The sequence below is a fragment of the Amia ocellicauda genome, chromosome 16 (genome assembly GCF_036373705.1).
Source record: "Amia ocellicauda isolate fAmiCal2 chromosome 16, fAmiCal2.hap1, whole genome shotgun sequence".
In the NCBI taxonomy this organism is placed as follows: domain Eukaryota; kingdom Metazoa; phylum Chordata; class Actinopteri; order Amiiformes; family Amiidae; genus Amia; species Amia ocellicauda.
Window position 1 is genome coordinate 6201963 of NC_089865.1, and position 25302 is coordinate 6227264.

General features: G+C 39.7%; 1 protein-coding gene across 1 annotated transcript in view; it reads right to left on the reverse strand.

Annotated features, from left to right (window-relative positions):
* Nucleotides 1-252: 252 nt before the first annotated feature.
* Nucleotides 253-25302, reverse strand: part of tmem163a (transmembrane protein 163a) — a 50332-nt gene continuing 25282 nt past the window's right edge. Inside the window, exons 3-8 of the mRNA XM_066688564.1 lie at nucleotides 15359-15402; nucleotides 14516-14607; nucleotides 8681-8777; nucleotides 3909-4020; nucleotides 955-1096; nucleotides 253-450 (exon numbers count right to left, since the gene is read on the reverse strand). Coding sequence (XP_066544661.1) covers nucleotides 390-450; nucleotides 955-1096; nucleotides 3909-4020; nucleotides 8681-8777; nucleotides 14516-14607; nucleotides 15359-15402 — 548 coding nt within the window. The 3' untranslated portion in view covers nucleotides 253-389. The remainder of the gene's footprint in view (nucleotides 451-954; nucleotides 1097-3908; nucleotides 4021-8680; nucleotides 8778-14515; nucleotides 14608-15358; nucleotides 15403-25302) is intronic.

Genomic DNA, 25302 nt, shown 5'->3' on the forward strand with positions numbered 1-25302 from the left:
TTTGAAACATGGAGGCAAATTATATCTACTAAAAAGGCTTCAGCCACTTCCTTTGAACTAATAGTGTGTTGAGCTAGTGTCGGTGTGGGGCTGCGTGGACCTCGCATTAACCCAACGTTCGCATTGTTGTCTTCAGCGATCCCTCGGAGGAGACTGTCGGATGAGGCGTTCCTTGTTTTCCTTGACTTTCTCTACCTTTTATTTTACACACTGGGTTTGAAGAAAGAAAGAGACAAAAATAACGGCACGATGTTGCTGAAATGGGAGGCTTCATTTTAACTTAAATACCACTGGCACCTTATGGTTTATGCTTATCCGTTCTCTGAGTCTCTAGAAACGAAGAGCTGTGGAGGGGGGGGGTGTCCCGCCGTCCTGCCCCCGGCGGCCTCTCACTCGAACCTCTCGTAGTGACGCGTTTGTCTCACTCGAGGGACCATGTCAATTAGCAACCTGCAAGACAGAGGGCAAGGCGGTGAACTGCATATACTGGGACACTGTCTCATGTCAGCATCACACAGGGGAGGTCCGGGCACTCACTGTACATTTGCTCGAAGCCCTATTTTCTGTTGGGCATATGGACGACATGAACAGACATTTATAGAGTGTAACTAATACACCTGTAGCCTTTTCCCACTCGGGATGTTTTCCCTGCGCACGTCATATCACAGCTGTAAGGCACTGAGAAGCCAGATGGACTGAGGAACGCCAGGGGACACACATTGCCTTCGCTTGCTACTTCTGAAGCACGTGTGCCACCGAGAGCATTGCCAGGGCGCACCGCGTGCCCAACAGGGACGTTTCCATTCCAGCTGCCAATACTCGCGAACTGGAGGACTTTCTGTCACCCTGATCTTGTATGGGACACTCTTACTGTGATGATGTTTCAGTTATTATTTTCCTTTTGTACATTTTATGCATTTTGAAAACATGAAATTTAGTAAAAGTGGGACTTACTTCACTCCGTAGGAGAAAATGATGAGCCCAATAAGGACACCTATTGTCCCATCGAGATACCAGACCTGAGGATGGTGTCGGAAAACCTCGGCACTTATTAGTATAGAGAAGCCCATGATTCCCCCGACGAGAGAGTTGAACCCTGGAGAGCAATGCACAGTGAAGGCTGAGGTTATTATGGGCAGGAAGAACCTTCATTAGTTGAACGGCTGGTTTATCTAGTACTAGGTATTACGTATTTCCCATTAGTACTGGCTGTGCAACGCTGCTGAAGGAAGGAGAAGATAAGGAAAACTCAGTTGCTAAGATGAAATCTTTACGAGTTGCTGTTTCTTATCGCTGCTGTTTTTATTTCGAGGCAGATGACAAAGTTCCCTTCCAGATGTTATCTCATTTAAGGCATTCAGGCATAGTGATACAAGAGAGGAGGTCAGGGAAAAGGTACACCTCAAACACAATATGTTGTGTGAAGCCATCATATCGTGCTGTTTACTGGGTGCAATTTATGATATATAATTTGTAATGTGACGCACTTAGTGGTGTCCAAGTGTAAAATGATGGTTGTGGAGTTCATGAAGTTCAGTGGAGGCACGAATTAAAAAGAAACTAAAGTGTACAAGAATAACAGTGGCTTTTTAATAATCTGTTTCAAAAATAATATTGCAAAAACCAATGTATGATATTTTGCACAGTACAGCACATGTTTTATGCAAAATATTTATATATGAATTATAGATGTTGGTGTTCGTAGATCAAATCTACAAACACAAAACACAGCAAAATCTATACGATAAGATCAGGGAGGCCGCTGATAACACACACACATTTCATTACACTGCAGATGCACTTCCTGCGTGGGTTTCATGCCCCAGGCCGTCACCTCTTGTTATGCTGGTTTCTCAGAGACCCCTAACGGTGATGCAGGGGTAGTACACATTCACGCAGCCTGCAGACTCTGGCTGATTGAGGCAAAATAATATCCTGTTACTGCCCGGGAGTTACGCTGTCGTCTAAACTGTGCTCGTGTGTTTGAATAAGTACAACAGTGTCATATCTGTAGGTGTTTGTTGGGATGACACTTATTCGTGACCGCTCCAATTCAAACGTAAACAATCTCGTGGTGACATTATTTGCATCTCTGCAGCTTAATTAATCAAACAGTCGAAAACTGTAACTGAACCCCGAGCCGCTCAGAAACGCTGCCATGCTGTGACAGCACAGGGGGGTAATGTTGGAAAGTGATCCTTCATCTTGCGATCGCTCCCTGCTGTAGACGAGCACTAGTCTCTCCTCCATATCAGCGCTGGGCCCAGGTTTGCTCGGCCGCCTCCGCACAAATCAGCGCAAATGAGACAGGGCTGGGAATAGCAGCGCCTTGCCGGATGAGGACTGCCATGGCAACAAGGCCGATCAACAAACGCAGGCAGCCATCAGCTCGTGTTTACCTCGCACGAGAACAAACCCACAGATCCTGCCCAGCTTTCCTTTATAGTCTTAAGGTCAGACATCGCCCATTCAACGCGGACAGGAATCTGTCTTGAACTGAAAGCTATCTTTGACAGGCTTATAAAACCCCACTGATGTTGTACAATCTCTATATGCAATCCAGAGGAGCTCTATTCCGTTTTTTCTGACATTTTACACGTCTATCTTCTAACAAAGCACCTTAAAAGGAGTGCCATCTTTATCCCATCTGCGGCACTGGATTCCTCTTGCCAATCGATCGAACCCGCCGGGACCACCTGTCCGTGTGTGTGTGTGTGTGTGTGTGTGCGTATGTTTGAAGCCAAATGGACACTAAAACGATGCTGCTGGATTTAGATGATGAGTGCTTTAAAAGGCTCAGATAATCTGGTTGCTGTGGTTGGGCAATGCTACCTGGCTGTTCTGTCTTAACAACCATCGTATCCATGTATTACTACATTTGTGTGTCAACCACTTTGAGACGTACTTTTTGTTTCTTTCCAGTAATGCTCACACACTTAATCTGCCATCGTGCCTGATATAAAGGGCTGTGAGACGCCAGACACGTATGGCTTCATCCTGTCATTCTTCACAGGCACAGCTCGAGTGGGCTGCTCCCAAAACACAGAAGTGTTTTCTCTTATAAAGCCGGTGAAGATCAATACAGGGAGCAACACAGTCCAATTGCTCCTGACAGCCTCCTGCCCTGTTACCCAGTCTTTCATTACCAGAAACTAATGCCATAAATCCTCAGGGAAATAAAGTTGCTGTCAAATGCTAAAAAAAGAAACAATGGATTATTGGATTGCTGTTCTGTGTGTGTGTGCATGTGTGTAGGTGTGTGGGTGCGTGTGTCTGTGTTCGTGTGTGTGCGTGTCTGTGTGTGTGTGTGCATGTGTGTAGGTGTATGTGTGCATGTGTGTGTGTGTGTGTGCGTGCGTGTCTGTGTGTGTGTGCATGTGTGTGCGTGCGTGTGTATGTGTGTCTGTGTGTGTGTGCATGTGTGTGCGTGCGTGTGTATGTGTGTCTGTGTGTGCATGCGTGTGTGCGTGTCTGTGTTTGTGTGTGTGTGTGTGTGTGTGCGTGTCTGTGTGTGGGTGTGTGCGTGCGTGTGTGTGCATGTGTGTGATTATCACATCTGCCTTGGCACACAGCCCAAGCCGCCGAAACAACCATAGCCGAGCTCCGCACACCTCCGAGAGATCATCTGCATCATTTTATTGTGTGAATTAATTCCTATTACCCGCTCCAATGTCAGGACTTCCTATATTTGAACTCGTACCCCCACCAGATGGGCTTGTCGTACAATGAAAGTGAAGCGAGGGAAACGGTCGGAGAGGAGATGATGAGACTCCACGGTGCACTGGTGTGGAAAAATGAATTCACTCTCAAACAAAAACCTCTTTAAAAAACAATCTGCCTTTCAATGTTGAAGATGATATGTCAATCTCCCCCCCTTTCCATCCTCCCACCACTTTTCAGAAACCTACCATCTGTGATCAAAGCTCTGCTGGTCAGCACCCTCCCTAGCATGAACTTCAGCACCGCCAGGATGATGCACAGTATCCCACTCAGGATGGACACGCTGAACAGGAAGTCATCCTAGTGGAGAGGAGAAGGAGGCCGGTGAGTACCGCAGTGCCCCGGCAAGCTTGGAAAACAGCATTAATAATACAGGAAGGCCTTGCAGGGGTTTTTCTGAGTCATGAAAAAAATAAAATAACAGCAACTGCATCTTTCCACTGATGTGTGCTTTGATGAGATTATTCTGACCATTAACCACCTTTAAAATATGATCGATGTACAGCAGTTTTCTTTTCTTTTTTTCTATATGCAGCATAGAAACCTACAAACACCAACCTGTCTTTCAATGGGTCATGTCATTTTCTTTCTGTAAATATTTGAAACAGAGGTGCTAGGCCTCGTCTCACAATCGAATTGGTGCAGCAGGAGAAACAACTCAGTCCTCGGCCTTGTCTGGGTCAGTGCAATTCCTTTTCTACTTAATTAACATGTTCCTCTTGTCAGAGAACTAGCGGGAGGAGGCTGACCCCCTTCACAATGGGCTGCCTCCTCCACAATTAGATTTAAACATCAGCTGAGCTTGACAGCTTGGATAGAAGTGACTGCCGGACAAGGTTCATCAGCCTTCATATCTCTCAATTACAGCAGTATTAATCACAAGCGTAGAAAACAAACCTTAATTTGCGGGATGCTTTTGAAAACAGTACAAACGTCAGCCATGAACTGATTTGTTGTTGAAATTGGTCAGTAAAACCTCTAGTGTGTCACCTCAATGGAAACCCCACTGACACAGACAGAGACAGACATCCTATTACTTTTGTATGTCTCATGTGCTGCTACCTGATCCTTATTGATTAGGCGCACCTACAGGCATTGCCACTGGGGAAATTCCTCCTGCCAGCCTGTAAACCCATCAAAAAGGATGTCCCATTTGCCATGCTAATTGGCATCTGCATTCATGGCATCCCTAACACAGTAGGCTGAAGTGCCAAGATATAATTAACCATTTCCTCTGTGTGTACAGCACCTTTACCACAGAACATGACACGTTTAAAATGTCCTAATAATTGTCACTCCTGTGTTCTAAACTGCAAAGAGCTCTGTGGATGTGCGGCTATTCATCTGAAAACTAAATGTCTGACAAATAGCTCTTCTGAGGGACTGACATGTTCATTTCGTTGACACGCAGCTAATGAAAAACAGCTCTCGAGACTGAGATTCTTGTAAGGTCACAAAGGCTTACAGAACTCGGTGGACAGCGGTTGTGTGGAAGTACACCGTTTTCAAACACGAAAAAGGACGGTGGTTGTTGAATGTTGAACTTGAATATGGTTAAGCTCAACCAAAAGCAAAAGAAGTGATCGCAAAGTAAACACTTCTAACTAATCGTCAAACTAACTAGCTGGTCACTACATCTATAAATGTATACCTTCATAGAGCACTGTTGGTGCAAATAGAATAAATGTAGGATAGATTACTCCTCCAAATGATAATTGTAGAGCTCTCTCATTTCCTTGATGCATAATGGGGTGTTAATAACACACTCACTACACAGGTGGCACCAAGGGATGTGGGACAGTCTCCACAGCGCAGCGCAGGAATCAGCTGCCTACATTAACATGCAGTTGGCTGCTGTTCACTGAGATACATTTCACTCTTAATGAGAAGGAAGTAAATATATTTCTGCAGTGCTGCAGCCAGAAACCAGATGGGGCCTTCAACGTACCAAAGTGGTGTTGTTTTTTTAGTAAATGTAAATGGTATTCTAAGTAACTTCATATTCAAGTGAACAAAATAATCGTGAGAACTCTGCTTGACAGAATAAACACCATATCAAAATAATATTGGGTAAATTCACTAAAGCTCTATGTATTGGCTATGTTTATGGTACTAAATGGAAACGGCAAATATCCCCAGCCACAAATGCACAGGTGCCGTTTCAACCAGGAAGGAATACTGCAAAACTGGCAATTTGTCGTGATTCACGGTAAATGTATTTAACAGATGCTCTAACTTGACTTACGAGGTTAACAATTCAGTAGCACACAACGTTTAACATATACAAAGTAAAGTATGAAGTTACTGCCGAGATCAAAGCGTGAGTGAATCTCTTGCCCTGCTCAGGCCAGGCAAGCAGCGGTGCAGGGCTGTGGTGCAATAGGGATGTGTTAATACACTGAGCCAGCAACCGTTACTAGCGTGTTTTTGCTGCTGCTCCCCGAGGTCAGGTCTCAGCAGGAAGAGAAGCTCATGACCAGGTTTTCAATTCCCTGCCGCACTGGCCTGCCGCTCACGCCTCTGTTTGACAAGGGGAGGCCCAGCCACTCACACAACTGAAAGACTACCGAGCCCCGGTCTGCCCTGCGCTCGCACAACAAGCAAAATCAGCATCTGGGTATCAGGATGTTACAGTCAGAAGCGCTGGGCCTTAGTAAAGTCCTGATGTCGCCTGTCTCTCAGAAATACTAACATGACGTTAACATGATGTATGAACGGATTCCACTTCAGGGTCATGTTTCGCTTGTTTGTTGGGTTTCTTTTTAAGATTGAGCGTTCACTCTGCCAGTGTATCAGATTATCTAGTACATTTCATAATACAATTTACATATCTTCAATAAAACACTAAAAAGTGCACACATATCATAAAAATGTATTTTAAAATATGTAAGCAATCAAACTTAAATTAATTAATCCACACACATTTTAACATAAGAAAAAAAAAAAACATTCAAGCACATATTTGTACATATTTTGCTAATTACATTCCAAGCCCCAACTAATTCGAATATTTCCACTCTCCAGCTACAATCATTTGCTTTTGGCACTCTTTAAACTGAGAAACTTATTTTTCCTCAGATTGAACTGTCTGGGTCCTCCCACACAACCAAACCGAAAACAATTTCCTTTTCCTTTTCTGAGGAGTGAGTAACAAAAAACGGTTTGCTGTGTGATCAACAATGAAGTGTATAATGTGACTGGAATAATGATAGCACAAGTTTATTCCTAGAAATTATAAGTAGTAGAGGTTCCTTATGTTATGAACGAGCTGTAACAACATAGTAAACACAGCAGTAATTAAGTTTCAAAACCGTAAATGCCATCTTTATGAGAGAATAAACCTTTAGTGAGCAAAACCAGAACAGCTATATCCATGAGATGAAACCAGAGGCTGAAAACCAAGGAAACAGGATGATTATTAATAATTTATACAGAAGGAAATAGAACATTCCTCAGTCATGAAGGTTCGGTAGGATTCATCGGTGGCTATTTTTAGATTGAGCTTGTATGCGCCAGAATTTCTTAATAGGCTCTCACTGGACTCTGAATTCTCCAGAGCAGAGCGATGCAGCTTTGATGAAAACACAGTCGCAGGCTGGCGTTTCAAAGACGCCAGTGGTCTTTTTATTGTGTTTATCACTCTCCTCTGCTATTCATGCATGCCATCCTAAGTGGAGGAAATTTTATTTAAAAAAAGAAAGTACACTGTGTTCTGCTTCTTAGTGGATTCATAAAGATCAAAGTGTTTGTTTTTTAACAACCAGATACGAAGCACTGATTTATTAAATTCAAATAGTGATTTTATAGGATCTCTAATATGGGGGTAGCTGGTTCCTTTATACATTGAGTTTTGTATATTTATAACTGAACTTTATCTATATCATATTGGGGGGTCCGAAGGGAGAAAGGAGTAGGAGAGGTGGGTTTTGATGGCAGGTGGGGCTTTTGTTTTGATCTTTGTGGTTTTGTCTATATGCTCTTAAAGACAACATAAAAAAACTACAGATGACAAAGGAAGAAATGGGCGATTCTCTTTTTGAAGACATTTCCAGCTGTCAATTAACATATGTGATATGTGTTTGACCTTTCCCTTTCAAGTGATGATTATAAACCGTCTCACATCTGATCCACTACTGAATGCATTTTACAAAATATAAATGTAATTTCAAAGGTAAAAATGAAGTATATTTAAGTGTTAACAGATGAAGTAGAAAAGAGACACAATCATGAATGTTGCTTCATGTGCATTAGGTACATTGTCTAATTTCTTAAGACATCCTTTGTGCCTGATACAGTTCGGGATTAATGAATTATTTTTCATGTGTTTTGGGCTCCCAAGATAGACCTGTGAAGTCAAATTGCCTGGCAACAGTGTAATAAGACTATTCTGGGACCAATGTCACTCTTGCAAATGAAGTCTCTCTTCCCACTTGCAGAGCCAGGCTTTCATATAATTAAAGGGGGGAAAATGCTATAGGGTGGGAAAGAAGACTGCATATTTCTCCCTATTTTTTCACAGGTTTCAAGGTACAAAATCCCACTTTCAGAAGTGTCATGGTTTCACACATTCACACTAGTTTATCTTGCAAATGGAATTTTACTCACAAGCGTGATGCTGCCAACAAGGAATAAAATAATGGTTCTTTAAGAGATTATATTGAAGAGTAAGTAGCAGGTTTTTACACAAATATAGCATACTTCCCCAGAGTTTTCTACAGCTGTAGTCTTTCTTTTTGTGAGTCTAAGTTATGTAGAGTGTGCCCCTGGGTCGGGACTGGATAAACCTATTTTAATTTCGACTTACTACCTTCAATGTAGAGCTAAGTGTACTGATTGCCATCTCAGCTGATTGCTGGCTGTCAATGTGCAAACATACTTGCAGGTACTTTGTTTAGTGACTACAGTGTAGCGGTTTGCTTAGCTCTGGACTACAGAGTTGTCATGAATGGACATGTCTTACCACTTCTGGGAGCAGTTGTGTCGCCAGATCATGGATGGCTTTACCCAAGATGCACATGGATGACAGAATGAACACAACTCCGAGGATCACACAGGCTCTGTGGAAAGATGCAGGTTTAGATCATGTTAATGCAGAGCAAATACAAACACACTACTCTACTACTATAGATTTTATAAATGCACACAAAGTATTATTATCTCTATGCTTAAAACCTATGCTCTCATGTGTATTAAGAATGACTATTGATGAACTTCTTCTGGTTTCCCGTCAGTTGGCAAATCAACAATAGATGTCATGGAACTGAATTGAAAAGGAAACTAAATGGATCCTCTGGGGAGATCTCTGCCTGGCTTATGTGCTAGGACTGAGGTGCTACAGTGAAGATAGCGAATGTCTATTCGGGACACCTGGCCCGAGGGAAGACCGAGTTTCAATGAGTTATTGTTTGTGGGTGACCCAACCTAACAGACTTGCCAGGGCCTGAACTGCTCAGCTATCTGTGAGGAGAACCTCCGAGGCCTCGCATTCCCAGAAGAACCCCAGAATAGAGTGGGTCTTTGAAAATCATACAGACAGACTGGTATTACAGAATACATTTTCTAAAGCTTCACATCTTATCTTATTTGTTGTTCTTGTTAAGCCTCGATAGATCTGTCAGGAATCGAGGACATGGTACAGGGAAGGCGTGCTTAAATAAATATCATGGTTATTACTTCTCCCGAGTGCCAGTACAGAAAGCAGGTGTGGATGGCGACAGTACACTTTGAGATCGTGTCAAATATAAAATCCGGTCACAGCCAATTGACAATTGCAAGAATAAATCACTTTTTCCATCTAACAGACAGTACTGTCTACTAACTGCAGGGCATTAGCATGTCTTGTCTGCAAGGAAGGTGGTATGTTGACTAAGTATGGTTCATTCCTATTTAATCGTATGGCACACAGCAGGGCGATAATAATATAGGAATAAGAATGGAAAGATTCAGAAACAAATTAAATCAGAGTTCAGTTTGAAACTTATTGTATTTTGACAGACGGTGGTTATATGGGCTGAAGGGTTGGACGGCAATTAGCAATTTAGAAAATGACCTTTGAATGAGTGGGCTACTGTAAGACATCCGTCTCTAAACAAATATGCTCCAGTACAGGGATAAAAAAAAATTGAACTTTTTCAACTCTGTCTTTAATTAAATGAGCTGAGACTGTGCTTTAGGGTATGAATAAGATACTGTACTTAGTCTCAGAAGATCCATGTGTTAGATCTTAGGGCACCCGCATTTAAACACCAACTTTTTACACAAATTAATAAAGGAAAATACAATTGAGGCAATTATAGCAATTATACATAGGGGCTTCTTAAACACGTATAAATTAGCACATTTAGATACTGCCTAACACTCTTATCTCCAACCCAACCCAGGTCTGAGCATTGGCCAAGCAATTTTAAGACCTAAAAGCTTAATACAACAGCTCAATGTATAAGCAATCTTGGGCACTAACGACAAATTAAGTTCAAATGTTATGTTGGTTTTTAATACATATTTTGGTGACATATATTCACAAGGACATCCGTTTCAATGTATTTGCCTGACTATTTCTCCAGCTCTGAATTTATATTAACCTGAGTAAACCTGAGATTTTAATTACGTACTGGTAAAACATCAATCAATGGAAAACTCTTTTGGAGCCAATTTTCTGTGTGTGCCAGGTAAAAAAGAAAAATTAAAAAGAGGATAAACCATATTTAATTATTTTAGAAAAACCGTCTGCATGGAAGGCACACAGCGATAGTATGCCGTGCATGTCGAACTGTCTGCCTGCCTCACTAGAAGCAGACCCCCAGAGAAAAGGCAGAAATGTAACTAGGCAACACTGAGAAAGCAGTGAAGCAAGTACCAGCTGGAGATTGTGCATCAAGGGAGTCTCAGTGGTACGTCAGCAACTCAGTAGGAACACAGAGAACAAGCAGAATCAATATGCAGAATGCACCTCCATGGTCAATTAGTGTAACTGCAAGTTGCAGGATCTAAAACATCCTGAGCAAGGTTTACAGACTCGGCTGCACTTTGGTGGAAGTGTTTTTCTTGTTCAGCTAGGGGCTCTCGAGCGAGGGATGTTTGGATGCTGGGTGCAGGAACATTCCGAGTCAATATGTGAGATAACTTGATTACATATTGATTTTTATTTTTTGCACGTGTCATCAGAATTAGAAAGAATATAACAACAATAGGAACATACACCGATCAGCCATAACATTATGACCACTGACAGGTGAAGTGAATAACACTGATAATCTCGTTATCATGGCACCTGTCAGTGGGTGGGATATATTAGGCAGTAAGTGAACATTTTATCCTCAAAGTTGATGTGTTAGAAGCAGGAAAAATGGGCAAGAGTAAGGATCTGAGCGACTTTGACAAGGGCCAAATTTTGATGGCTAGACGACTGGGTCAGAGCATCTCCAAAACTGCAGCTCTTGTGGGGCGTTCTGGTCTGCAGTGGTCAGTACCTATCAAAAGTGGTCCAAGGAAGAAAAAGCGGTGAACCGGCAACAGGGTCATGGGCGGCCAAGGCTCACTGATGCACGTGGGGAGCGAAGGCTGGCCCGTGTGGTCCGATCCAACACAGGAGCTACTGTAGCTCAAATTGCTTAAAAAATGCTGGTTCTGATAGAAAGGTGTCAGTACACACAGTGCATCGCAGTTTGTTGCGTATGGGGCTGCGTAGCCACAGACCAGTCAGGGTGCCCATGCTGACCCCTGTCCACTGCCTACAATGGGCACGTGAGCATCAGAACTGGACCAAGGAGCAATGGAAGAAGGTGGCCTGGTCTGATGAACCACAAGTTCAGGGTGTTGACTTGGCCTCCAAATACCCCAGATCTCAATCCAATCAAGCATCTGTGGGATGTGCTGGACAAACAAGTCCGATCCATGGAGGCCCCACCTCGCAACTTACAGGACTTAAAGGATCTGCTGCTGACGTCTTGGTGCCAGATACCACAGCACACCTTCAGAGGTCTAGTGGAGTCCAGGCCTCGATGGGTCAGGGCTGTTTTGGTAGCAAAAGGGGGACCTACACAATATTAGGCAGGTGGTCATAATGTTATGGCTGATCGGTGTATTTACCTTTTCAATCATTATTCTTCCTCTCAACAAATCTGCCCTTCTTAACCAACATTACCTAAACTCAAGGTCACTTTGTTAAATCAATCCTGTGTTGGCAAATTGGAAGAAAGTGTGAGGAATCACATATCAGTAATCCTTTACATGCTGACACAGATGATATGGGCACGGTTTCTCATGAACCAACACTCTGACACTTGTAACTTAATTGAGGCATAATATGTTTTCCCCCATTACCTCTCAATACATCTTGCTGGGCAGTGTGTCTTGCAGTAATTAGATCGTCTATGTCCTATTTTCCACACTCTCCATACAGAGCACCTCTTGGCATGAATATCTAGCCGAGCGCAAGATTAATGAAAATGAGACGTGGTGTCATTTATCATGGAGATACACAGAGCTAACTTAACACAGCCATTGCAGACCGAGAACAAAATGAGACGGCATGTTTTGCATTGTGTTCTCTCCTTTATGATACAAACGATTTCATTATTGCTCCACCGCTACAGTATGCATTTTTAATTACGGATTGTGTGCATAATGTGAGCTACACAGAATTAAATAACAGAATAACTAAACAGTAAAAGATTATCTGTGGAATATTTGGAGACAATGCCTTGAAATGAAAATTTATGTTTTCGATGCAACTTTTGGTGCACAGTTTGATAAACCAAGAAGTCAGGATGTGTAGCAACTTAGCTCGATCACCTCAGTAGCGTAAGGACATTTACGTTGCTGGTTAAAAAGAACTGGAGGGGTGGGGAGAGAATGGCCTCGCTCCATAACTCAGCAGTTCAGTATTAATCTCAGTGGGTCACTCCTCTTGTAGAAACACACTTCATTTCTTTAAATTTCCTTTCAGGCTGAACACATAACAGTGTACTCTAATAGGATAATAAAGTTCAATGGAGCGTGTGAACTTCCTAATACATTTGCAACCTGCTTTCAGTTGCCCGCTGTCGCCTGCGTGAAGAGGAGGTAGATGCACGGAACCAGAAACAACTTTCTTAACGGCCACACATGCCAGGTGACACGTTAATACTTCTATTGTTTTACTCCAACATCTCATACGCCCCCCCTACCTTTAGCACATACCCAGGACTTAACTGTATTACTGCCCTTGTTACCTAATTGAACTAGGATGCATGCTGATTGTATTTTGTACATGTACGGATTGTACTACTGCACTTTTGAAATGCTTTAAAATGCTTATTGTGTAAAGTCTGCTAATAAATAAATCAATAATAATACTAATAATAAACAGACTACTGTGGCACAGGGGCACAGAAGCGTAAATTACTTGTTCCCTTTTGCAATTCATGTGTCATCCACTGTCAGGGATCTACGCCAATCCTCCCTCCCTCCGACTGTTAGATTTCACACCAGACAGCAGCATTACAGAACACTCTCATTCTTTGTTACATTTGGAAGTTAATCAAACATGTGACACAAGACGCACATTATGCTAAGTTAAGAAATGAAAGAAAAAAAAACGAATAAAGTATTGCCTTCTGTTTATTTCAGGCATTTTCTCAACTTGTGGGCTGCTAACACATTTTCGAGTTGGCAGTAGATTGTCTCCAGCCCTATATCCCGAGCACAGCTCTACTGTTCCTGAAGTGTCTCTTCAATTACAAATCACTTTGGTTAGTGCCCATCTAAATCTGTTGCTACAGAGCAGCTGGATAAAGACGACGAGAAGCTTAAGGAGCATAGATGGTTTACAAACACGCACCCTGACAATTTTCAAATTAAAACTCACTGGAGCATGTAACCTTTTTCATTCCTTTATGTTCAACACAGAGCAAAGTACTGGAGCGGCTTGTGTGGCATAATTAACTGAGGTTTTGGGATGTGTTATGTCAGTCACCATCAAGGCTTATAGACCTGGAGTGAGTGTAAAATATTATCAATGTTTACAATATTCACTATTAAAGGTATATATTAAGAACAAGCAGATGTATAGATTTTTTTCTTTTTCATTCAATAATCAGAAAATGTAAATTCTGTTTAAGTGTGTCACACAAAACAGACTTTGATTCGCTAATAACCAGTTGTATGTTGTTGTTTTCAAATTCTTATACAGAAGGCACAAGTCCTCTGAGACTGAGGCCTATATCTGTGTTGGCAGCCGCCAGTCACCTGTGCACAGCAGGCAAGAGGATCCCGGGAAACAGGAGTCTTAGTGCTCCCTGAAGGGTGATACAGATTACATCTGTGCTGCAAGTGCTTTGTATTCTTTCTCTGTGCACAACTAACAAAAACGTCTTTACTAACTACCACACAAAAGACACCCGCCCCGATCAGAGCATTGCTTTCCAAAAAGGGGCTGATAAGACGAGCTGCTGCCGACTGCTCCCTGCCTTTATCTCGCACCCACAAAGAGACAGTCAGACAGCGCTGGGTTTCTTCCACAAAGTGCTCCTTGAGCTCGTTTTACACGGGGCTAAACATCACTTGAGTTCTGGACAAGCACCGAGTCACCAATGAACCTGGAGGAAATGTACACCGATACAGTACACGGGTGCTAAAGCCCTAATGACAATCATCCTTGATTCGATTACATTTTTTCACAAATCATATTGAAAAGGAACTATGCGGCTCGGCACCGCATAGGTCAGGACATCGGCAGGGAGACGCACAGTGTGACACCCCCAGCCAGAGAGGAAGTAAAGAGCTTTCTGCATTGTGTGGGGCTCGGTGTACTCACATGTATTCCCGGTGAGCAGAGTGCACAGCGGCCGCGTTGCTGTAACGCCACAGCACGATGATGGAGGATAACACATCCAGCGTGGCGTCAAACTGAGAAAGAGAAAGATGGGTTATTAACATGATGGAAAACACTGGCCTACAGCATCCAGGCTTTAATTAAGCTATTGTAATTATGCTGCTGCAATAAAACCACCGCTCTCCGCCAATATTCCCTCCACGTTTTGCTGAATCACACTCCCATGTGTTTCTGAGGTCGAGGTGGCAGTGATTGCAATCCTCAGAAGACAACCTGAGCTGGGATGTTGTTTCATTTCCTTTGCTCTCGGACATCCAGGAATGGCTATGCATGCAACCTATCCTTCTAGTGAGTAGGAAAAACATAGCAGTACAGTATAGGACCAGTAAGACAACGGTTAATTTCCTCTACTTGGGCAATAACAATTAATTTCTTTGAGCTGGAGTTGCTAATAAACCGAGCTTGCTTTTAAGGAATAAGTACCAAATCAATTTTCAGCTGCTGTTTTGAGAACTTTTCAGATCTGAGCAATGCATTACTACTCTCCTCATTCTATTAATTATTTAATAGCGCTGTCACAAGTCCACTGCATATCTCATCTCATTGTCTTATTAAAAAAAAAAAAACACTGTTAGTCTGTATACATAACCGAGTATAAATATCGTTGTTTACTGTCCTTCTGTGCGCAAAAGGATCTAGGATGTAAGGGCCTGCATCACAGACCACAATAAATATCGTCCTCCGATCAAAACAAGGTATAGGGCTCCATAATACCAAAGCTTGTAATAAACCATTTCCTATTTGTTATTAAATAGCTTTACTTACAGCAAATCCAAAGGCAGAAGCACTGTACCTCATAATGGAAACGGCTGTAAATCAAAGAAAGGAAAAAATAAATAACAACAAATTGAAGATTTTTGTGTTTACATATACAAAATGGTGGATGGCGTCCGTGATTTTCTTCAGACACGGGAATCAGTGCTGAGAAGAAGTACGGTGTCTATAAGAGTAATGTTTATAAGAGTTCAAAATATAAGAAAACAATTAGTAATTTTGTGGGTGATGAATGTTTGGGAGACACATTCAGTTTAGAAAACACATTTGGTTTTATTTGGATGTGTTTCAGATGCTGTAGTAAGTCCAGGGCTATATAAATTGGAATACTATTCAGTTGCTTTAGGTGGGTTAAGTTTCAAAGGGATCTGTCATCTTCTGTGTGAGAATGGGTGTGAAACTGTCTGGTAGCTCACAAGGGAATAACATTGATTTGCAGGTAGAGATTAAAAACACAGCAAGAGGTTTGGGTTTCGATGCTGTCATTCAAAACCTGGCGATACGCACCTGCATCTAGAATCCAATTAGACACCAAATGATTGAAACAGCAATGTCCAAAGTCTGAACTCATCTTCCTCAGGGCTATTCAAAGTATTGATTGATACAACAGCCTTTACTAAAAGGTATGTTGTGCGATATCTTTTGGATTCATTCTGATGACCCATAAGCATTGACACAATACAATGAAACATATCTCTTAGGATGGTGTGTGATGAAGAACTATATTTAGAATGTATTTCGAGCATTCATTTGAAAAGCAAGTGTAATTCTTCTGACGTAAGAAGATAAATTGCACCTACTGCCCTCACTTACACTAGTCACATGGTCAAACAGTTACAGTAGTTTCCAAAATACAAAGCTAGATAAAAAACATTCAATTCTGTATTACTGAAGACTGTCTAATAAAGAACCTAAACCCAAGGGTGTTCTGGGACAACTGAGCAGAACAGCAATGATATAATTGAGTTTTTTTGGTAACTCGATTAAGAAATGTGCCCTCAGTGTTTATGGGATTTGTGTGGAACATTAACAAGATTGTCTGATATTGCTTGTGACCTGCCAGGTGAGAACAGATGTCTCTGTACGAAAATGTTAGCACTGCCTGGTGTTAATGAAATCTTTAACGCGTTGTTTGATCAGTGATAAACAGGGCTTGAGTGCCAGCTCCAGTCAGCTGTGTACTAGTTGCGTTGACACAGTGCCAGCTGTCAGTCAGAGAAGGGAGAGCGCGATGAGAGACCATTAAAAATGCTGCTGGAACTGATTGTGACGAAATGTAAATGACAAACACAAACTCGCTGATTCTCTGTGAAGTTTGAGGAGGAAAACGACAGATTTTAAACAAATCTTTTTGTTTTTTATCACTGGATGAAATGCTTGATTCGTATCCAGTGTCATGCCTAAAGTTTCTTCAAAACACAAGCTGTTGAATTCAGTGGCGCTTTTAGACTTACTTGAACCCTGAAGGAGTTTTTTGCTTCCTATGGACTGAGTTTATTATTATTAAATATTGGTGGAGTTCTAATTGCTAGTAGTGGGGTATGTTGTAACAAAATGGATGACTTTGTAGTAGATTTCATTTTTGTCCATCTATAAATTACATATATTAATTGGAAATCATTTGCAGAGATTTTAATACGGATTTTAAATGATTAATTAGAAAGTAATGAGTATTTCAGGGCACATAATATTCCACTTTTGCATTTTATATAACCAACTGGAAAAGTTTTACTTCTTATCAACCACAATTTATGCTGTGGACACATTTAATAACTCTTCATTTTCTCTTCTGCAAAGAAACTGTAATTATTGGTGCAGTAACAACCCTGATAATTAGTGTGTCTGATGGATATGTTGTTCCAATGCGTTCGGATAAGAATTGCAAGAAACTGATCAATTGCTAGCTTCACCACATTCCAGTCTGAAAATCTGCAGACTCGCAAAAGCATTATCTCAATGGTTCCTCTTGATTATTTGAAAGTGAGGAAGCCTTTGGGGAGATGATAGCCAGGTACTTTTTAATGCAGGATACTGAAAGCTTCATTAAGCATCAAGATGAGACAACTGCATTAAAAAAGTCAGTCACAATCAGCTATTATGAGACTCAAAGTGGAGATGGGCTTCTAAGAGCACTTAAAATACAAACAACCTGGTCACATTGCTAACCCAGCAGGCATTCTGACCTCCACCTCAAATATATTTGTTTTTTCATGATATATATATATATATATATATATATATATATATATATTCATACATACACAGTACATAGGATATATTTTGAAGACTAAAAGATGTGAGATGAAATAATAAACAGTGCAGCCGTGACATGGAAATTGAAAGCTATAGATCAAAGCAAGTGGAGACACCTTCGTGAGGCCTTCATCCAGCAGTGGATCGATATATGTTGTTGATGGTGATGATATATTTTATATATATATATATATATATATACCTGTCCTCGTAGGCATAATTTACAGGAGGGGACATTTTTTATTTTTAAATGTGGCAATTCGTCACCCCTACTGCTTTGAAATGAAGGTCCCTCCCCTGTTTATTATATTGAGCATCTTTTACTATAAATACCAGAACATAAAAGCCTTTTGCTGTCCTATGCATTGTCTTCACAGCAAAGCACAGCATATGCTTTGCCTTGTAGCTTAATTAAAGTAAAACCACAATATAAAACACATCCAGGAGCCCAATTCAAAAAGTGCTGCTTCCTCTCAGAGGCTTCTCCTCGTTGAGACAGCTGCTATGGTGTCGTGCCACACTGCTATTTCAAAACGCTGCGCTCGTTGCCAGGGTCAGAGTCTCTGGGTCCCAGATGAGTCATTATGCAGCGATCAATGTGCACAGCCTGTCTTTTAAAATTCATACCATGTTTACATCTCAGTAGAGGGGCGTGTCAGTCACATGTATCCGTGTGACAAAACAGAGAGAGAGAAAAGCTTCAACAAGCATGGCAGCCTAAAGCGGACATCTCTCCAATAGTTATTTTTACCCAATCATGGCCTTTGACTGTACTCAATAGGTGCTCAAATATTTTTCTGTGGAGTGGTAATTTTTACTTTAATGTGGGATAATTTGAGGAATTCCACAGACCCATGTTGGTTAGTCAGTGTCTGCCCATATGAGAATAAGTAGAAAAGACTAGTATTTACCTAACACAACTGATCAAAATACCAAGAGCATGTGACAACTGTATTTAAAGGTCTGGTGGTGTAATTAATGATATATTTCTCTGGGAATGTCCTGAAGCTACAAAAAATGCAAATCATGCTTTCAAAAATGGTTGGTCTAATATATTGATTTAATTCACACGTTCCAGTTACATTTTTAAAACCTTTATAATAAAACAAACTATAAAAATATTTATTTTAGGCACAACTGACAGGTTAATCTGAAGTCATCAAATGGGCACACTGAATTAAACATAAGAATACATTAAGAATAAAATAATAATTAATTTAAAATATCAGACTTTGACAATGTATGTAGTCATTAATATAGGTCCAAAAGGTAGTTTAAAAAATAATGATAGGGGAATTACTCAAAAGATTAATATGTCTCTGTGTGACCTGACTGCGTCTGCTGCAAAGATTGTCTGGTAGATGTGGCCATGAGGCACAAAAACAACATCCACATTTACACGTACGGTTATAGATAAATTACACATAACATATTTTATGACACAATCTATTAATACTGCAGTCTTTTCAAAAGGAAACCTTGCAGCATCACACTTCACCACTTTTCCATTTGTATAATAGTTGTGCAAAATAGAATAGCTCTTTTGTCTGCAACACTGTCCCATGGTCTTCAAATGGTATTCTTTACCATTTGAAAAGTGAGTTGAACTAAGCCCTTTAATGTGACTTTCCACATTCCAAAGCTGCAGTGGTCATTAAAATGTCATCTAAAAAAGTTTGACTAATGATTTTTAACATTAAGTGAAAACATAATACACACTTGAAAGCATATATTACAATATCTTGTAAATTTAAGCAATAATATGCTTACAACCCTTGTTGTAGTGAACATAAAATATCAAAGTTTGGGGGATAGTCTAAATGCTGTATTCAGTATTTACTTGCAGCAGATATTAATCACAAATATTTGTGCAAGCAATGTAAATAAAAATTTAGCACAAGAGCATTTAGTTTTAAAATTAAATCTAGTGCTGGGAGTTGAAAAATGTTTGTAAAGTGTTAGTGCTCATTCATGTGATTAATTATGGAGTGAAAGATTAAATGACAATTTGAACTTAGATAAAACAACAGACACCACCCTTTATATCTGATGTAGCATCTGTTTTCACAGCACATTAAAATAGCACTTTATCTATTTAAAGAAAAAGGTGTCAACATGGTCCAATTCCCTTAAAAACTTGTTTAAAAAGTGGTATTTATTCTTTTCTAATTAAAATATCTCCATCCTCACTTGCTTCTCTTGATAATAATATATAAACTAACTATTTTAAAACTATAAATCAGGACCCCCATTGTGAGTCTCCACATAAAAGAAGAAACAAAAGTGTAACTAGCTTTTATAATAAGCATCCAGTGTGCTGTTTTTCCATTTTCCTTGCTCATTACTGTTCACATAGTTGTACTGCTTGTGTTGCACAGACAGTGAAAATCTATATTTATTATTCATACCAACTGAAGTTTAAATTAAACTTTTACATACAGTAAATACAGCATACTAAGTACAGCCTTTTAAACTGATGAAATGTACCATTCAGAAAGGCCTTTCAAACTATGCTGATGTTTTCATCTTTTGGCAGTGGGGGGGAAAGAGGGGATTTCTTAAAAATGTATTAAGAATACAGTGACAGATTCTGATCACACATCTCCCTGCAGTTTTTGATTATATCCAGATATTCAGAAAATCACACTCTTTGCCCTTTAATAAAGAAAGTGTTCCATATCTGCTGAGCATATCTCACACTTCTTACCACATTCTGCAGTAACTAGCCAATACACCGCGCATCAATCTGCACCAGCTACACTGCCGAAATTAATTGCCTATTAGCTAGGAAATCATCATAAGTATGGTCCATTTTCGCACCAGCAAAGTTATACACCTGCCAGCCATTTATTAAAATGCTCGTCTACTTTCTCAACAAATGATTAGCTAACTGTGGCAACTCCTGAGGCCCTCATACCACTTGCTGACTCCAAAAAAAAAAAGCACAGTTATTTAATTCTGTGCGATGTTTAAGGGTTTGGGACAGGTATTGATTGGCAGCATGATCTAGCATCATATCTGGATGCTGGATTGAAGGCACACCATTTCTAAAAGAAGAACTGTCTAGGAAGAAGACCAGACCATTATAATTTTGCTCATATTATGTTCAATATGATTCTAGCACACCAAGACAACAGTGGGAGTTAGAGAACGACTTGATTTTATCTGTTTCTTTAGGACTAAACATAACAACATACAGTTCTTCACACACCATCTGCTAAAACAGGAAATGATCTCCGTGGCTTTGAGTAATTCAAAACTGTGGCCCACCCACCAACTGGAAACTACAGACTCATCATTTAGTGTTTTCTCATTTTTATTTGTTAGGACAAGTCTCCTTGCTCCTGCATAACAGAAATCTAATAGAAACCCACCACCAAGTATCATTTGTTTGGTGGAAATGGCATATTCCTACAACACTACCATGTAAAATCAGAGTAAGACTGGCATGGTTTTAATGGGTACAAATTCTCATTAAGAGAGTGACATCCAGAACTGTGTTGTTCTTTTTCCTCTTGCCATTATTCGTTATGAATACAAATAAATTGGGACTTACTTATTTTTAAATCCCTTGGCACCGGTCTGTGAGACGGTCACAATGGCCAGTCCTGATTAATCAGAAAGCACACATTTCAAAGCTAGTGGCCTTACGTCGTCTGATGACAGAGATCTGAGATGAACAGCAGCTCATTATCTTGAGCAGAGCAGTGAAACAAAGCATTTTGGCGTTTAGGAGATAATTGCTTTGCTTGGCACTGTATGTACAAATCATGTCTATAACAATTCCCTATTGCTTTTGAATTATTTGCACCAAATAGCACTGTATACACAAAAAAACTCCAGTTTCTTATACTGACTATCTTGATTGATGGTACAAATGTTTTCAGTTAAGGGATGGTAGAAGCAGGTTCTCTCAGGGTAGGAAACATTCTGAGTAACACTGTACATGGCATCACAGAGGGGTTCAATTATTTACCGTAAAACTAAAATGAGTTCGGTATCCAGGCAGAGAAGTCAAACATATTCCTCCATCTTTCAACAGAAGAGTTCAACTATTTCAACCCACTATGCGATATGAATTGCTGGAATCCTAGAGAGGCTAGAGAAGTCAAGTGTGCTGCGATGCTTATCCTCTGAGGAGGGCTTTGTCCAGTTTCTTATCTCATCAGTCGATGCAAATTTTAATTGCCCTTCAAGCGATAAAATATCAAAATGCTGTAGTTAATTTGCAGGGCTTAAACGTTTGGTTCACAGGATACATTTTCATCATCAATTACCTCAAAATGTCAGACAGCATCTTTCACGGACTCATCCAATTTATTGTGTTATATTAATGGCGTAATATATTACATTATGTCACATTATTTGGAATTTAAAACGAATACTTCCTTCAAATTCTGTGTATAAATGTATTTTCTAAATTGATTATATTGCATGCCTTGGGTTGCCACATCTTAATGTACATTCAAACATCATTTTCACTCTAATTATCCTTCAAGTTTAATTAATGGTAGCCTTTATTATTATTTAATAAGTGCTTTCCCTATTCGGTCTGTTTGCTGCATTACAGAGCCCACTTACAACTCATTTCAGCTACAGTGCTACACACTTACACAACTTTCAACATAAGTACTTAAGTAGTCTAAATGTCTAAAGTGAGTTTATAATTAGTTTTGTTTGTTTCTTGTATTTGTTCAATTCTTGTATTTAATACAGAGCATTTATTACCAAATGAGGATTGTTTGGCTTAATGCTTTAAGTACACTGTAAGAGGATTTCAGATAAAAACATCACACATAATTAACAGCTGTTGATTGCTAAGATACTAAGTAAGGACTCAAGTTCAGTATTGCTGTAATATGCAATTACTAACAGGTTAAAGGCGAGGCGTGATTACATTTAGTTCATAGTGCCGATAATATTATATTGTAGTAAATCTCTGCAGAAGTGAATTTCCTATATTATACCAGGAAATCCCATAAGTCTTCTGTCTCAAGGTGTTGCAAACTGAAATATACGATGTTAAAGCACAAGATATTAATCAGTAGACTTTCTAATCTTCTATATAGATCAGGATGAATTGCAGTTATATATTCCCGTGGAAGAGACAGTTCTGGCAGGGACAGCGCTCTCTTGAAATACAGCGTAAATAAATGACATGAGATTGTCACTTCAACACTATCTAATCTTTTTTTTCCCTCAAATAGTTTCTTGTGAATTCCTTGCAGAATCATTTTTTTCCCCTTTGTTTCAAAATGAGAAATGTAATTATTCCCTTGGGGAAACACACACAGATTGGTGGGTATGAAATTTAATTATGGAACTGAGAATAATATTTATTGTTTTACTAACCTCATGGGTATAAGTCAATGGCAACTCATGAATTTAAGCACTTTTGTAATGATTGACACGGATCTGAGAAAGACCATCCATTTATGATACTTCTTATAGATATATCACGGAGATTATCGCTGCAGTAATTCTGCTGACTTGTTCCTTTTAAACGTCTGGAGAACTAATGATAATGCATTCCCCAAATAACAGTATACTAAATCTCTCTGCAGACAGAGCACTCACAATAGCGAGGGAGCAGCAAAGCTGGACTACAAGGCAAGGCAGAGTATTAAGGTTTCAGAGACTCAATCAAAGTATTTAAATACTGAACATACAATCTTGCATTCTTAAAAACTATGAATGGGCCTAACCTGACATTTCAATACATATATAAACATAAGTGTTAAGAAACTCATGCTTGCATGGGAATCACAGATATTAAGTAATTCACTTATTTGGAAGAAGTGGGACTCTAAGCAGGCAACAACCCGAGTCTTACTGTCAGAATCACAGCCTGCAAGGAATGCCACTAACAGGATAACAATGAAAGAGAAATAGCACATATGTATTAGTATTTCAGATAGAAATATCTCTCACTGTAGTTGGAAATAAACATTAAATCTTGGCCTTTTCAGCATTGACCTGTCATGCTAATACCCCCCATGGTGATGCAGAAAATACACATTACCTGCAGCCCATCTTCCAAGTATGAAAGAAATATGCAGTTACATAAAACTCCACACTTGTGATGTCTTTTTGCAAACCACAGAGGATAGGAAAGGAAGAATACATTATGGATGTCAAGGCTGTGTGCTGGCTTTAACTAACAGATTCAATAATGCACTTGGTTTGCTTTTAGTGTTCCAATGAGCATGTATGTGGTGTGTGTGGTGAACAAATATTATTATTATTATTATTATTATTATTATTATTATTATTATTATTATTATTATTATTATTATTATTATTATTAAGCCAGAGGTGAAGGGAATAAGATGTTTGCTAGTACCATAATTAGTGCAATTAGGAGAGGATGCTGGACGAGATACGATAGAGACCTGTCATCAAAAATCCATCCCAAATAATTCATATTTGCATTCTCCTCACAGGGGCTTGTAATTGCTGAAAATTAGCCCTTGCAATGTGAACCAAATAATGTACCCTGTGGCAAACAACATCTGCAGCTGGAAAGATCAGCTTCCGGATACCCAGTCTGTAATTAACTGTAATTGTGACATTTAATACCTATGGTGCAGTGAACTTGTAACCCGATTATTATTTGTGAACCCCTGCCACACTCCACTCAGATTTAAAACAGTGAAGAGAGCAGAGTTGTTGCCATTTTGTCCTGCTGTTTAACTGCAATCTGTCATTGTTACTAATTGAATCTTTTCAGGAAACATGTTTAAAATCAGTCTGCACAGTAAATAAATGCTTTACTAGTTTGTACAACACCCTTCACACTTTTCCACTTTTTTAAGATCATGCCGCGAATTCTAGGTTACAAACACAAAAACTAAATTCCTGTATGATTACATATACCCTAAATGTTGTTCTCCAGTTATACAGACCCAACCCAGCTGTAATCCTACTAAGTAATACTCATACTGGTGGTGGTAGGAAAAGCACCACAGCTGCAAGTGTCTCATTTAAAAAACTGGAAAAGGCATCTGAACAGAACTATGTGAACAAAGAAGGAAGGACTTGTTGTTGTTGTTTTTGTTGTTTTTCTTAAATTTCAGGCAATGCTGTGCACATTTCATTTGGGAAGTCAAACTTGTTTGGGTCATCAAATACCTTGTCAGGTTTATTTATTGATCAATTCACAGATTTTTACAAATATTTATTTATTTACTTTATCATATTTAATATATTTATTATATTAAAAAGTTAACTCTTTCATTTTAAGTGTATTTTGTGCCATGATTAACAACAATAGCAGCCACTTCACCTGATGCAGTGAACAGGAACACAGGAAACTAATCAATCTGACAGATATAAGAGGGGAGGTAAGTGATAGATACTGTAACATTATGCACTAAGCACAGCAACACTGTAATCAATAGTACACAGTCATTTACAAAGTCATAAAAGGTAGAACATTCCTCATTTACATTGAACAGTTAATTGTATAGTAAATGGCACAAATTATGGTTTGTTCGCCAGTCCATAACATACATTTGAAAGCAAATTTAAATGTGCTTATACATAATCAAGAGATCTGAGCATTCTTTTTATATGCTATTTTTATAGGCAGATTTTCAGTCCAAAAGCAAAAGGTTAGAATACAAATTAAGGGCACAGTGGCATCAGTCCAGGATTACACATGTGTTTTGTGTTTTCTGGAA